This window comes from Chinchilla lanigera, unplaced genomic scaffold, assembly GCF_000276665.1.
Source record: "Chinchilla lanigera isolate Chin_1 unplaced genomic scaffold, ChiLan1.0 scaffold00016, whole genome shotgun sequence".
Classification (NCBI taxonomy): domain Eukaryota; kingdom Metazoa; phylum Chordata; class Mammalia; order Rodentia; family Chinchillidae; genus Chinchilla; species Chinchilla lanigera.
In genome coordinates, this window is record NW_004955417.1 from 6,681,701 (window position 1) to 6,698,426 (window position 16,726).

At 37.1% G+C, this 16,726-nt stretch overlaps 1 protein-coding gene across 1 annotated transcript in view; it reads left to right on the forward strand.

Annotated features, from left to right (window-relative positions):
• Positions 1-16,442, forward strand: part of Ripk2 (receptor-interacting serine-threonine kinase 2) — a gene marked incomplete at its 5' end in the record, with an annotated part of 28,468 nt that extends 12,026 nt beyond the window's left edge. The window contains 8 exon segments of the mRNA XM_013512753.1: positions 1,287-1,444; positions 4,533-4,582; positions 5,521-5,682; positions 8,569-8,654; positions 11,837-11,926; positions 12,992-13,085; positions 15,214-15,363; positions 15,915-16,442. Coding sequence (XP_013368207.1) covers positions 1,287-1,444; positions 4,533-4,582; positions 5,521-5,682; positions 8,569-8,654; positions 11,837-11,926; positions 12,992-13,085; positions 15,214-15,363; positions 15,915-16,252 — 1,128 coding nt within the window. The 3' untranslated portion in view covers positions 16,253-16,442.
• Positions 16,443-16,726: the final 284 nt, after the last annotated feature.

Here is a 16,726-nt window from a genome sequence, read left to right on the forward strand (position 1 = left end):
TTGGATGCGGGAGCTGTAATATTTTACCTCTAATTCATCTAAATGCTAATAAAATGAGTAAAAATATGAGTTACATAATCAAAACACAAATGCACCTGATGGAGTTCTTTCTACTCTTGACTTCTTCACTGTGCTTTATAAAGTCTCAGTAATTTGTGTCTTTAAAGTCATCTCATACTCTCTTACCCACTAAGTATTATTTCTATTCTTTCATTTTGCATTGTTTTAATTAAGGAATGTTTTAAGTATTGAGTTATAAAACATACAACATCTATACAAGATTCACAACTGAATAAAACTGTAAAGGACACATCAGAAGTACAGTCTGTTATTGATAGTTCTTTAGGTACCCACTGTCAAGAACAGAAATGTGGGGGCTGGGGATTTAGCTCAGCGGCAAAGCGCCTGCCTGGCAAGCGCAAGGTCGTGAGTTCGGCTCCCAGTACCGGAGAAAAACCAAAAAAAAAAAAAAAGAACAGAAATGTGCCTTATATTAATATATGAGCTGTGCTATTGCCAGTGGTACTGTGCTTTTAATAACAAACAAAATCATGCAGTGATGACTCACTATTACTGAGATTTTGCTTATTTGAAAATTTAAAGATGTAGCTTTTAAGGCATTATGAATAAGACCATATGAACCTGAGTTATAAACAAAGCCCAGGGACAGTGATATAATATATGAACAGACATAGTAATTCTTTTAGGGGTATCGGGATTTGGAAAGTACATGCCTTCTATAAAGAATGTTTAATTTCAGACCTCGTATATATTTACTTCTTAAAAAAGTACTCGGTATATATACTTATGCAGAATGTAAAGACAAGATTGTTAGTTTCCCTTTAAAATTTTGTAATTTTATGTTAAACCTCAGGTTAGTATGTATTGGTTCAAGCATTACGGGGCACAGTGCTGAGGAATTTAATTTGGTAAGAAGCTGTCAGAACATACAGAAATTTGCCAGGCGTGGTGGTGGATTCCTGTGATCCCAGCACTCTGGAAGACTGAAGCAGAAGGGTTGTAAGTTGATGCCCAGCCTAGGCAACTTAGTGACTTAGCCAGACTGTGCCTCAAAAAATAAGAAGAGCTGTAGATGTATCTGAGTGCAGAGGTCCTGGATTCAATCCCGTTACTAAAAGAAAAAAGAAAACCTAGTACAGAAAAAAATACATACATACACATCTTTCCTCTAGTCAGATGCCTCAATGTGTATGCATAGTGACAGTCAATTTCTGAATTTTTTGAAGAGAAATCCTTCAATTCAGCTATTTACTCTTCTCTTACAGATTGCAGATTTTGGTTTATCCAAATGGCGTATGATGTCACTCTCCCAATCACGTGGTAGCAAATCTTCACCAGAAGGAGGGACGATCATCTATATGCCGCCTGAAAACTATGAACCTGGACAAAAAACAAGGGCCAGCGTGAAGCATGATATATATAGGTACAGTGTGTTACTTTTGAACTCAGTTAACGTTGTTTATTTATTTATTTTTTTTTTTATTTTAAGGATAAAAGGAGGGAAACATTAACAGACATACAACATTTTACAACATATCACAAGCACAATACAGACAATACAGAGTTACAAACAAAGTGGTAGGGAATTAACAATGGTGGTTGTATTACATATTGATATCTTCAAAGTGGCTTCTCATGAAAACAGATATAGACATGCAATACTGGTCAACCAAAGACTCACTGACAGTTTCTTTCAGCATAGAAACAGCAGATAGAAGAACAACCATGTTATCTATCCTGTATATACATACATACAAAATTTCTCCTTCTTTCCCTTCTCTTTTCCCACATCCCAGAAGCCCTTTACTCTTCGGTGGTTTCCTATCATTTCACAGTGTCTATCATACCTCCGAGTTTAAATTAACTCTTTCAAGTTTTACACTACTGACACAATGCGGTGCTTGCACATGTATGTTTGATTTATTTCACTTATGAGTATGGTCTCTAGTTGTGACCATTTAAATATAAAGTCCTCGAGTTTATCTTTCTTTACAGCTGAGTAATATTCCATTATATAAAAGTACCATAATTTTCTTATCCAATCCTCGGTGGATGGACATTTGGGTTGCTTCCACATTTTAGCAATTACAAATTGTGCTGCTATGAACATAGGTGCACATATATCACTGTGATATGATGTTTTTAGATCTTCTGGGAAAATACCCAGCAGGGGGATAGCTGGGTTGAATGGGACCTCTAAACCTAGTTTTCGGAGGAATCTCCAAACTGATTTCCACAGTGGTTTCACCAGTCTGCATTCCCACCAGCAGTGGAGAAGGGTTCCTATTTCTCCACAGCCTTGCCAGCATTTGTTATTGGTTGATTTCTTAATGCTAGCCATTCTTACTGGGGTAAGGTGGAATCTTAGTGTTGTTTTAATTTGCATTTCTCGAATGACTAATGATGTTGAACATTTTCTCATATATTTATTTGCCGTTTGTATCTCCTTGTCTGAGAAATGTGTGTTCATCTCAGCTGCCCATTTTTGGATTGGGTCTTTGAATTTGGAGGGGCTGAAATTTTTTAATTCTTTATATGTTCTAGATAGAAGCCCTTTGTCTGAGGGACAATCAGCTAAAATTTTTTCCAAGTTTGTGGGTTTTCTTTTGACTCTGCTGGTGATTTCTTTAGATGTGCAGAAACTTTTCAGTAGGATGAGATCCCAGTTGTTGATTCTTTCAAGTGTTTCACGTGCAATTTGGTTTTTATTCATGAACTCTCTGTCTACCCTATGTCTTCGAGGTTTTTACCTACTTTCTCTTCCAATAGATTTAGTGTTTCTGGTAGTTAACGTTGTTTAAAACAGAAGATTAATTTTGAAGCTACATTTTAAGGTGTGATTTTTATTCTTTTAACTGTGGTAAAAATAAATAAGTCACGTGGTCAATATTTTTCAAAGCTCTCTTGCTGTCAGAAACTTTTACAAACTTTTAAAAACTCCTAGGCATATCTTCTTTCCTCCTAATTTGAAATATAATGTCAGAGAGTTTTGATCAGATGCTACTTGGGGAAGCGGAGGCAAACTGATACCTAACTTACCAGTTCTAAGTTTCTTATCCTGTTCATCCTTTCAGTCTGTTACTTACACATCTTTGTAGAAAAATGAACAACCTCTTGTACCTACTAAGGATGTTTCTATTTAAAGAGCCTCTAGTATTTGTATATGTGTGAGCCTTTCATAACAACAAATTAATGCTTTTGGTAAAATCATATTTTTATGTTTCAGGTACAGATCGCTTATACTGTTATGATACAGTAATAAGCATAATACAGTGTTTTCAATACTGATTACTTTATAGAAAGGAAGATAGAAACTTGTAATGCTCTGCATTAGGGAGTGGGGCATTCACTTTATATGTGAATTACACTTGTCTCTTATGATAAATGTAAAATCAGATTTTCTATGTTTATTCTAAACATATTTTATAACCTTTTAAAATAACTTTACTATCTTCAATAAATCAGGTAAAAAATGAATGCAGTTTAACAATGATGTATCTCATCAACAAAGTTATATAGTTAAGTAAACTATTATTTTCTAAAAAAATATTTTAATTTTTAATACCTCAAATTGAATCCATTGCCAGCCAACCCACATTACTGGACACCTATCTTTTGCATTCACATTATTGTATGAGTAAATGTTCTCATGTGTTCTGTTCCCTGACGCCTTTAGCTTATTTTGAATGATGTACTCAAAAAATCCCACCTTCTAAGATAAAAAGCGTGTTCTCGTCAACAATTCTTCAGAGCTAATTTGAGTCTATAAAAACAGAACAGATGAAGAGTCCTTTTAATTCATTTGTGAATTATGTCTCTACGTTCAATGTTAGTATTCCCTGTCAGGAAAAATGAAAAAATATTTATTATTCCTTGATTTGGGAAGAAATCTTCCAATCTGTAATCCTCACTCTTCCTCTAAAATGTTATTACCTAATCAATTCCATGTGTCCGTTGTGAACATGTAATCAATTTGGTGACATGGCAGAATTTGTGCCTGCTTAATTATTTATCCCAAACATAAACTCTGTGCAGCTCAGCCAGGTAATTTACAACTGATGTTTAAATTGTGTGCAGAATATTTTCACTGTGAAAGAAAGCAGTAGTGAAACTAGAAAAAAGTCAGTAGAATAAGGTTACATGAGAGTCTGTTATGGCTCTTCATTTTGTGTGCAAAACAGAATCATGTAAGCAGAAGATATGGCTCACCTGGGTGTTCAAGAATAACTACTAAGTTGTCCTGAAAACATTGTCCTTGCGTGCAACTTTGAACTATTGTTAATTTCCTAATTTTTCAAGTTAAAATTCAATCCCTTTCAAAACAAAGGTTAATTGCCTGTAAGTATGTGACATTCATCATTTTGGCTGTGTATGGTGATTCTTCATGTAGCATTTCACAACCTTACTACTTTGAAAAACAGTATCTCCATAGCTTGTAAAATTAGTGCTATATATTTTAGTTTATTATGCAAAATTTATTTATAATGTATAACTGTTCTTATTTTAAATAGCTATGCAATTATCACATGGGAAGTGTTATCAAGAAAGCAGCCTTTTGAAGGTCAGTATACTTTGATTCTCTTCTTCTAGATAAATCATGTTGTAATAATTTTATTTTTTGAGACAGGCACTTGCTATGGTAGTTCAGGCTGGCCTTGGACTCAGTTATGTAGCCAGGTTGGCCTCAAAGTCATGGCAATCCTCCTGCCTCAGCCTCCCACGTGCTGGGCTTACAGGTGTGTGCTACCGCTCTTGGCTAGTAGTCATATTTTTAATCTATCTTTCATTCATTTTATATAAAATACACTATAAAAAAATAACAATTTATCAGTTCTGAATTCATGATTTACCAAAAAATACACTGAACTAGAATTCAGAAAAACCAAGATTCCAATTCTTGTTCTGATAGTAATTGGCCCTGTGGTCAAACTGCTTAATTCCTTGAGTCCTCATGTTATGATCTGTAAGATGAGATGAATGAAGTTAGGAATCACCATTTCCACGATCCATTCCAACTGTAAAACTCTTTATATAGAAACTCACTGAAGAGTAATCTTTTTCATTGCCTAATAATATTATTTTTTAAATTTGACAGTTCTGTAGTATGCAGTTTGCTGTAACAAACAACTTTAAAAATCTCAGCCACTTAGGAAACACATTTATTTCTTATTCACATTAGATGTTAGTTGCTATAACGCTTCTTAGTTTTATCAGACTTTACTCAGCTCTGCTGTCTGTCAGGCTCTGCTCTACTCACATCCCACCAACTAAGTCAGATCATGTGGCCACGCCCAGAATTCCTGAGATGAGGATGTGCTCTCCTCCCCTCTGAGGAGGCAAATCTGGCCCTGCGTGGGATGTGCATATGTTCCTTTTATAGGAAAGGGAATTGTAAATTATTCTTTAAAAGTCAATGTTCTCTACTTTTATTGCATTAATGTTGGAATTTAAGATACTGAATCATGGTATATGTCTAATAAAATCTGTTCATTTGGACAGAAGTCACCAATCCTTTGCAGATCATGTATAGTGTATCACAGGGACGTCGACCTGACACTAATGAAGAAAGTTTGCCACTTGATATACCTCATCGAGCTCTCATGATCTCACTAATAGAACGTGGATGGGCACAAAACCCAGATGAAAGACCATCTTTCTTAAGTGAGTACACAGTTTTAATGTGCACCGTTTGAAATACAGAAATAGCTGACATACTATAAATAAAACACTCCTGCAAAACTGCCAGTGAGATGAGCAGCTTGAAGGGGGTGTACAGATTCTTTTCACTCCAGTTAATCATAGCTGTCACACGTGGGTAGCTACTTCTAGAGACAAATTGAGAATTCCTTGCAGAAAAGAAAATCATTTGAAGGGATAATAATTCTTTAATTTATTAATTAAACAGCTCCCATGTGCTGTGTACTTACTGGAATGAGCACTGGGAATAGAGTAGAAACAAGACCATGAAGGCACTGACTTCTGGAAGCTCGCGTTCTAGTTGAGAAGACAGAGAAAGCAAACCAGGTGGGATCGTGAAGTCCTATAAGGGAATACGCATGGTAATAAGTAGCTAGTTAAGAGAGTGGGACAGCAAACATTTGAGCTGAAATGTAAAACTTGAAAAAGAGCCAGTCATTCACAACCTAGTGAAAGAGCTCAGGCAGAGGAAACAGCGAGGGTAAAGGCTCTGAAATTAGAAGAGGAAAAAGTTTTGTATTTGTAAGGAATGAAAAGAGCCCATATAGCTTGACTGAAGTGAGCAAAGGAGGAAGCTGTTGCCCATCTTAAAAGCTTAGAATTTTGTGACTCATGCAGTTGAAACCCAGTACAGGGTGTTTCTTGGTAAGTTTCATGATCTAATTTGAGTTCAGGTGAAATCCCTCTTGTTGCTGTGTGGAGCACTGGAGGAAAGCAAGAAGACAGGCAGAGCCACGGCTACGAAACCCTTTCTTAGTTGTCTGATTCGGGTGACGATTCTGGAAGTAAATGCCAAATTAAGATGCATTACAGAGGTAAAATGGATCGTGCATCTGAAGGTCCGCTGGCGGTGGTCTGGGATGTGGCTCAGTGGTGGAGTTCTTGCCTTGCGTCTTCCATGCACCAGGCCCTGGGTTTGATCCCCAGCAGCACAAAAAAAAATGAAATTGTTAAATGTAAGCTGGAAAAAATCTTCTGTGACTTCAGTGTTACACAGAGTTCTCAGTTTAGACATCAGAAACAGAATCCACAAAAATTGCATAATTGGCCTTAAAAATATTGGAAACTTTTACACTTCAAAATAACACCACTGAAACATAGAAAGATAAGCCAGAGACTGGGAGATTGTATTTTCATATTATGTGTCTGATGAAAGGAGCTGTATGTAGAAAGATAAAGAACTTTGACAACCCAATGGGTCAAATGTTTAAAAATTTGGTTTAGGGGCTGGGGATTTAGCTCAGCGGCAAAAGCGCCTGCCTGGCAAGCGCAAGGTCATGAGTTCGGTTCCCGGTACCGGAGAAAAACCAAAAAAAAAAAAAATTTGGTTTAAAAAATGGGTCAAAACTTTAAAAATTAGTAGATTTGAATCTCAAAAGAAATATATAAATGACTAAAAAGGATATGAAAAAGTGTTTAACACTGCTAGAAAATACTAATTAAAATCATGACAGAAAATACCAGGTCTTGACTCTGATATGCAGAAATGAAACACTCATGCATTGCTGACAGGAATGTAACATCATGTGACCACTTTGGCAGTTTCTTAAAAATGAAAGCTAGCCAGACACGGTGGCACATAGACTTGTAAGCCCAGCACTGAGGAGACTGAAGCTGACAAACCTTGAGTTTGAGATCAGCGGGGGCTACATAGCAAGTTCAAGGCCAGCCTACTACATACCAAGACAGTGTCTCAAAAACAAACAAAGATAAATTTACCATTCAGCCCTGCAATTTCTCCGAGAATTTAAAACATGTTCACACAAAAACTTATATGTGGATGATAACAGCATTGTTCAGGTAGAAAACAAGTACAAACAATCTTTGGTAAAATTATTTTTCAAAGAGGCTAGAGCTCCTGATACAAAATTGAGTGTCACTGACCTGTAGATAGTTCTAAACTAGATCATCTAGATAGGGAATATAGACAGCAGAGACCCATATTAGACCTCTGAAACATGCCTAAACTTAGAAATTGAGTAGAAGGAGAAAAAGAAACAAGGTTAATGGGAGGAAGTAGAAGGTGCAGTCTCTTGTATCTTGGAAGCCACCAGAGGGAGAGTTTCAAAGACAGAATGATCAACAGTGCCTAGTCTACCAAGAGGCCAAAGAAGATAAGCAAAAATTTCAAGCATCGTCGTCATAGTAACCCAAACAAATGTAATTAGTGGCGATAGAAAAACAGAAGAGTAAGAGTGATATATAATAAAGTTTTAATTAGGGGAAAGAAGTAGAGCCAAGTATGGGCATTTTATACAGCCTTTTAGTCACTTTTTATTATTTGTACTGTTATTGAGTTGTCAGGGTTCCTTGCATATTTCAGGTGCAAATCATTTAGCAGATGTGTGACATGTGAATATATTCTCCCAGTCTTCGGCTTATCTTTCCCTTTTTCTGAAGTGTCAATTTTTTACAATTTTGAAATATGATGACCAGTATTTAATGGATCTTGTTTATGTCATCTAAGATATTTCCCTAACTCAAAGTCATGAAGATTTTCTCCTATGTTTACATTTGGGTGTATGATCCATTTCAAGTTAATTTTTATGTATGGTGTGAGATAAAGGGTATAAATTATCCCGTTCCATATGAATAACTGTTAGCACCATCTGTTAAAAAAGACCATCATTTCACTGACTTGGCTTTAGCTTGCTTGTTGGAGATCAGCAGGTGAATTCCATTCCATTGATTCTTATGTCTATTATGCTACTAATAAAGATTGTTAAGAGGGTCAGTGTCATCAGTTTGGGAAAGAGTTGATGTAGGGCGTTATGAACTAAATGTTAGCATTCAATTTAATTATTAGAAGCAATCTGAAACCAAACTTCTGTTTATTTTTTTTTTATTTAGAGTGCTTAATAGAACTTGAACCAATTATGAGAACATTTGAAGAGATAACTTTTCTTGAAGCTGTTATTCAGTTAAAGAAAACAAAGGTAAATTACCAAGTGAAATGCTGTAAATTAGAACTTTAAACAACTCTGTATCACTCCTGAGAAGTCTTTAATTCAGTTTAGTTTTGATATACTTTTCACAAATACTTTTCACAAGAGACTATGAATACATCTCCCTCTTGTCACCGCAGGAGTTTTCCATTCATTCACATGGCCAGCTTCAGGGTTACCGTTTCCGGAGCCCTCACAGATGAGATGTAAATACAAAGTGGGTAATGAAGCCAAAATGTGGACACTGAGTGCTCCTGAATCGTGACAAGGAGGGCTGGGTGTTTAGCTCAGCTGCACAGTGCCTGCCTGGCAAGCGCAAGGTTATGAGTTCAATTCCTGGTACCAGAAGAAAAACAAAAAGCAAAAAAAATCGTGGCAAGGACGAGGCAGGGTGTGTGTGTGTGTGTGTGTGTGTGTCACAGTTTCCTTCCTAACGTTTTAATACCTACAAAGTAACAAATACCTGAGTTCTTCTACTTCGCTTTTTTATTCAGTGAACTTGGGTTTTACTGAGACTTGATGCCACACCAAGCTATAGAATTTTATTAAAACTGATAACAGAATGTGTATTTTCATTTTCTCAAATACTCCATGAAAAGTAGCAGAAGTCAGTGTGACTTACCTAGGGCAGTTGTCTCATCAGTCTGGCCCTTATGGATCAGAAGAGCTGATCCTTATTACTAAGGTTTTCTTAATATTATCAAAACTTATTCAAAAAGCAGCTATGGTCAGAGTAAGTATGGTTTTTGCACTTGTTAGAGTTTATTAAATTGCACTGAAGATAAAATGATAATCCACCATTTAGCCGAAGTCTTGAATTACGAACAAGCAAAATAGACAGTTTACTTACTGCTAAATGATGTAGTTATACAGCTTATCCCTTGCTGGATCTATCTACGTAACGTTGGGTTTAAAAGAAATAATCCAGGGGCTGGGGATTTAGCTCAGCGGCAAAAGCGCCTTCCTGGCAAGCGCAAGGTCGTGAGTTCGGTTCCTGGTACCGGAGAAAAACCAAAAAAAATAAAAAATAAAAAAATAAAAGAAATAATCCAAAAGAAACATCTGTAGGTAACCAAAACTGACAGTAGCAATGTGAGCACCTGAATTTTGGAAAGAGGGGTTCCTCTGATAACGTATCACTGACCCTCCCACTCTGAGTAGGTATCAGGTCTTTCGTCCAGAGCACACCAGTTTCACTACGTAGTAAATACAAACCTCTAAGTGTGTTTTTTGTCTTCTTTTTCAGTTCCTGTTTTATCTCCTCACAACTTTCTCCTTTCTCCTCCTAAACAAAGCTAGATGGAAGAACTGTCATCTTGGTGGTGAAAGGGAAAGAGAACCATTCCAGTTATTTTATTTCCAAACAATTTAAACCCTAGGATCCCATACATATGACTTAATTTTTAGAAGTTTCTGGCTTACTAAAGTATATATTTTTATATTATTTACCAATAACATTTTTTTCCACGTTTTTAAGATTGAAGTATTGTTTTCAATTAGAGGAACTATAGTTATTTTTTACTTTTTAAATCTATACATCAAGTCTGAAACTGATAGGGGAAGAATATCATCTGATTTCTGTAGGTGAGATGATTGCACCATAGGAAAGTTAGTCATTTATGTTAGACCCTAGACAGCTAGCTGCGCCAGGGCCAACAGTAGATACAGATTTTTAAAAGCTGGGCTCAGTGACACATGCCAAGAGTCCCAGCTACTCAACAGTTCAAGCCAGTGTGCGGAACCTAGGCAGCATAATAAGACCCTGTCTCTGAAAACAGCAAGACTTTCATAAAGAAATTTCTGAATGTAAAGATCATTGTTTAGAGTGACTTTTTTGTGTTACCTCCATCTTTAAAAATTCTTTGAACAAGTTCCTATAATTCATTTTATTCAGCTAAACACTTCTTATCTCTTGAGTGAAAGAATTTTTTTCTTTAATGTTCTATTTCATTTCTTCTTCGGGACTAATTCACGAGTTCATGAGCAGTGTGACTGACGTCTCATCAGTTATGAAAAGCAGAGTTAACTAAGACAAGGATATTGCATCATCAGAAGCGTTTCAGTGAGGAACCTCGCCCTTTGAGAGCCCACAGTCCTTTGGACGATGTACTTCTTTAATTCTTCTCAGTGAGCCCATCTGTGCCTCTCAGAAATTTAAAAAAAAGGAAGGCAAGCAATAAAAGTTCAGTAAAGCACAAAAGAGCCTTAAATAACACAGACGTAGCCAAAAATTAATTTTAAACGTTCACATAGCAACATATTTATAAACATTCGCTGAGTGTTGTGCAAACTACATTGTAAACATGGATCGTCGGTAAGAAGTTTTTCCTCCTAACAGAACAGGTAGTTGTAACTGAATGACAGAGTCGGGAGCAGACCCTACTGATTGCTAAGATTCTGAAGAGCAGTTGTCATTATGCTGGGCTAAGGAAGGCAAGCAGATGTTTATGTTTGTTTTTAAATCACTTAGTACTGGTGGCAGACAAGTAAACTGCTTAATTTTAATACAAAAGGGTAGCTTTTAAATAAATCATCTGCTTAGCAGCAAGTATTTATTGAATGTTGTCAAGTAAACTTTGAGCCTTTTTCCATATATTACTTCTAAGTCTCCTTACAGTTCTAGTGCAAAACAGGTATTCATAAGTAAACAGAGATTGTTTCTCTTTTTTAGGGGGTGAGTATCAGGAATTAAACTCAGGACCTTGCACTTGGCCTCAACCATACCATTAAACACGCCTAGTCTAAGCTCCAGTTTCTTATCAATAAAATGAGAATAGTAGTACTTAAAAAGCACAGTACTGACATATAGCTGATGTGGAATCATTATGGATAGAACACACACCCAAATTTATTAAGCACCAGACATTTTATCTTTACAATCTCAGGCTTTAGAACAATCTAGCATTCAAGTTTTCCTTTAAAGACAAAGCTCCAAGACTATGAGAGGTCAAGAAGTTGCTCAAGTCAACCAGTTAGTACAGGCAGGATTCAAGGTCTGTTTTTCTAAAGATATTTCCCCTGTTCTACACTGTATGTAGTATACTCTCAACTGATTAGATTTTGTTTCCATTCTTGTTGTATACAGACATAAAATAAATGTTAAGTGGGTTATATTTTCCTTCCGTGGCTTTTTAATTACTTCTAATTAAAGTATATGCTCGTTTTCGTTCCAGTTACAGAGTGCTTCCAGTGCTGTTCACTCATGTGACCCAAAGAAAACGGAGTCGCCACTGAACATACCTGTAAACCATAGTCCACAGGAGGTAAAAGAAGAAATATATGTTTATATCACACATTAAAAATATATATACCTATTTACATGTGTGTGTATCTCCAGGTGTGTGCTAAACTTGAAGTGTGAAAAGAATATGAGCGCCCTTTCATTGAACCACTTCCTTTACAAATGGGAAGCAAAGCCCAGGGAGCTTTTAGCATTTGTTAGGTGCTAATTAGAAACCAGTTCTTCTAATTCTCAGCTCATTGTCCATCCAGTCAAATCACAGTCCTTGCTTTCGGGTACTGCGTTCTGTCCCTGTGATTATTTCATACAATGAGCGATATTCCAGAGTAATAGATGGGCAAATGACTAATGGTAATTCTACCACTATATTTATGCCACTTTCTTCTTATAGTAATTAATAAGAGGAAGATCCACTTTGCTGTTAGAAGATAGGTTTCTTCAGTAGCATTCATCCCTAAGTCATTTTTAAGAGTATAAATACTCACTTTATAGAAAAGTAAGAATACATTCAAAAGAACGTTAAAGCACAGTAGTTTCTGAATCTCTTCTTTGCACACTGTTGCATTTGATCCTTGAACCTGCGCACATTTTAGATAGATAGTGCAGACAAAGATCCTGAGACCAGAGTTCAAATGCCTCGGTGCAGGTAAGTCAGTCTTCGGGTAGAGCTGGGACCACAGGCATGAATGACCTCCATTACTTTTTCAAGGTTCCCCTCCCCTTCAATTGGAGGGAACCTGAGAACAGGCATTTGCTCTAAATCCACAGATAATCAAAGTAACAGAATTCAGAGTTCTCATCCACAGTTCTAGCTCCTGCACAAAGCCTCTGGGATCCCGTAGAATACACTGAGAAATTAGTATGTCTAGTGTATAATTATTGCCATGTGAGTTGATAAATTACGTTTGGTGGATTATTCTGTATATGTTGTTTCTTTAATTCCATCTGTTATAATTTGTGGTAGTTCTGAGGCGTCATTTGTAATAAGCCCAAAGCAAGAACTTTTTAGAAAATAAAGCTGTATAACTTTTAAGTGATTTTTCAGGAATAAAGCTTCCCTAAACCTGTTATCCTCTGTTTACTTCAGGAATCGTGCGGATCCTCTCAGCTTTATAAAAGCAGTTCTTCTCCTACAACTTTTAGGCTTCAGTCAGCTTCTCAGAGCAAAGATTTTTTACCTGGTATGTACATTTTCCCATCAGTATTGATTTGCAAGTTTCCCTCTTTCTTTCAAGATCATTTGCTTAGCAAGAACTCATGGCTTGTATGGAACATGTCTTTCATTTGCATATTGTGTGTGTGTGTGTGTGTGTGTGTGTTACTGGAAAGTGAACACAATGCCTTCACACTGACCCGCAACTCCATTCTGTTTTATTTTTCATTTTGAGACTGGGCCTTCCTGAGTTGTTTAGATGCCCAGGCTGGATTTGAACTTGAAGTCCTCCTGTGTTAGCCTCTTAGAGTGCAGGGATTACAGGCATGGGCCACCATGCCATGTTTTTGTTTTTGAGACAGGGTCTCACTGTATAGATCAGGGTGGCCTTGAACTCACAGTGATCCTCCTGCCTCAGCCTCCTGGTTACTGGGGTTACAGGTATGTGCTACCACACCCAGCCATGCCCATTTTTAGAAGTGACAAGTTGTTTTAGATAGCAATGGCATGTTCAGTAAAAACATTTAAGTATTAAAGGTATTATGTTAGATACTATGGAAAGTTGTTGTATTTTTAATGGAAGAAGAGACATGTTCCTAAGTTACTGTAAGATGAGGTAGGAAACTGAGATGGAGCTAAAGCTGTGATGCTCCAGTGACAGAATGGCATCGTTTCCAAAGTACTTTCACGACATAGCCTTTCAAGAGAGGAAGCCTTCATTTTAAAGATTAAGAACGCTGGACCACACTAGATCACATAGCAGATCGCCAGTCTAAGTCTTGCTGGAACGAGGTCCCTGGATACATGTTTTCATTCATTCAACTATACCGCCTTGACATCATGAAAACGTTATTTCTGGCTAACGGCATTCCGGGCAAAGGAATGTGGAGGCCCAGATTCCAGAGAACGGAGCATTGAGCAGTCTGGATTGCCCTGTGACGAGGTGAATAAAAGTCGGAAGATAAGTAGGGGAGAGTCGTATCAGCAAGAATTATAATACTCTCCTCACTGTTGGGTTTCTTCACTTGAGTAGGGAATAACTCCTGGAAATATTTCAGCAAGGGTATGACATCATGAAATTATGAGTGTTTTAGTGTGTCATTCTGGCCGGAATATGGGGTATTTTGAAAGGAAAAGGAGACGTGAGGCAGGAGACCCGCTAGGAAACTGTCAGTGTAGTGCTGCTAAGAGAGTGTGAGAATTGAGGACCAAAGTGAAAGCAGCAAAGGGTGATGTGAGGAATACTATGGGGGACTCACCAGTGGGGTTTTGTAACTGTTCATGAAAGGAGTTGAGAGAAGAAAAAAAAAAAAGAAAACCGAATGAGTTGTTAAGCCTAGTCACTTGCAAAACATTGGTGCTATTAACAAAAATAAGAGTTGAAACAGCGTTTAGATTTGAGGTGAATGGTTAGTTAGACTCACATCTATAATCCCAGCTACACAGGAGCCTGAGGCAGGAGGATCACAAGTCCAAAACCAGCCTCAGCAGTTTACCAAGACCTTCTCGGAAGACAAAAAGCTCAGTGGTAGAGCAGTTGCCTAGCACGCAGGAGGCTCTGGGTTCCATTCCCAGTACTATAGAGATGAACAAGTAAATAGAGTTAAGATGAATAATGATTAAGTTTTTAATGTTTTTTTTCTTCAATTTGGGGTGTGAGTGGTGCATGTAGGGATATGTCCAGTGAGCTGTTGAAATGTTAAGACAGAATATTCAATGAGGACACAAAATTTAATTATGCACATTCGCGAACAGAGATGGGCAGCTGAGGCCCTGAGGTCGGACAGGATTGCTAGAGGAGAAAGTAGATGGTGTGTATTGTATGTGGACATGACACATTTAAAAGTCTTTCTATTGACTATATATTGACACACATTTATATATAGGAAACATTGCAAGTGCAGATGGTGGCAGGAGATAGAAAAGAACTGAAATTTCATAATTTATACAGGAAACTGAAAAGACAGAAAAATGTTGAGTATAAACCTTTGTTTGCTCTAAAATGTATTTGCAGAATTAGGTTTCTGCAGTAGCTTTGGTAACAGTGAGAAACTAAAGACTTTGGAGCCTTCCTTCACTGTGACCCAGGTATTGATATTTTAGCTGCTTAGAATATCTGAGGAATATTCTGCTAATGAAGATGTTGTATTTTATAGTAAAAACTCAAGACTGCTCTTCTGTGAAGCTGGATCACTGTCTGGTAAAACACAGTTGGGATAATACTGTTTCTGCATTTCAAAGGGCAACATTGTGTGATCACAGGACCACGCTATGCTCTTCAGTAATAAAGCCACTCGTGGATTCAGGTAATACTGACTGTAAGCCACGTTGTAAATGCTGTTATTTACCTCACAAATACGTGTTCAGTAGTTTTAGGGTACAGTAAGTTTTCTTCAGTTCTATTTCCTCAGTGTGGTGTATTCATACCTTCTTATGTAGGGAAGCACTTCAAGCCCCGGGCTGGCATGTGGCACTAGGCCCAGGTAGCACTGTAGGAGCATCTAACAAAGGAAGGAAGTGCTGAGAGGAGATGTTACCTAATATGTTATTGACAACAAAGCTGTGTTCCTTTATAAAAGCAAAAGTAGTTTGCTTTTGTAAAATTAAAATTAAAGTAGTTTTTTGCCCGTGGTCTATAGCATATAAAAAAGTATTGTTTTCTCTGGAAGGTAAAGGAAAGGTAACCCAAATCTCTGAATGTTTCCTGAAAAAAATAATAGTATCCACAAATACTTGTATTCATAGTGACGTGATATTTCAAAGCTGAATGTTGTACATATTTCTTTTTCGTGTAATTATGCTTATTGCTGCATATCTGCCCTACCTTTTTAATTGTTTATCCTGTGCTCTTGTGCAGAGTACCTGCAGCCTGGTATTGCTCAGCATTGGATCCAAAGCAAAAGGGAAGACATTGTGAGCCAGATGACTGAAGCCTGCCTTAACCAGTCCCTGGATGCCCTTCTGTCCAGGGATTTGCTCATGAAGGAGGACTATGAACTTATTAGTACCAAACCTACAAGGACCTCAAAAGTCAGGCAATTACTGGACACCACTGACATCCAAGGAGAAGAATTTGCCAGAATTATAGTACAGAAGTTGAAAGATAACAAACAGATGGGTCTTCATCCTTACCCAGAAATACTTATGACTTCTAGATCATTATCTTTAAACTTCCCACAAAATAAAAGTTTCTAGGTATGTCTTTTTCAAGAAGAAAGTAAATTTATAAATGGTTATTTATGTCCCTGGCACCTAGATGTTTTTATAAAATGCCTGAGTATTAGAAGTGTTACTGAAGTTTTAGGGGGATAAATACAAGTCTCCTGTGACATTGCAGTATTTTTTTAAATTAATACAAGTAAAAACTTTGCATTTTGTTACATGGTTCAGTGTTTCTTGTCTCTGATTTTTTTTTTCTTTTTTTTGGTACTGGGACTCGAACTCATGACCTTGTACTTGCCAGGCAGGTGCTTGTGCCACTGAGCTACATCCCTGGCCCTCCTGTCTCTGATTAATTGAAACTACTTTTAGTATGTTCTTGTGCATAGCAGTAAGTGTTTCTGACGGAAGCCATTTTCACACTCGTTATCTTTGCAGAGTCCCTAGTCCTTATCAAGATGGAATTTGACTGTATGGAGTATATGCCTTTATATATAAATCACAGATAGT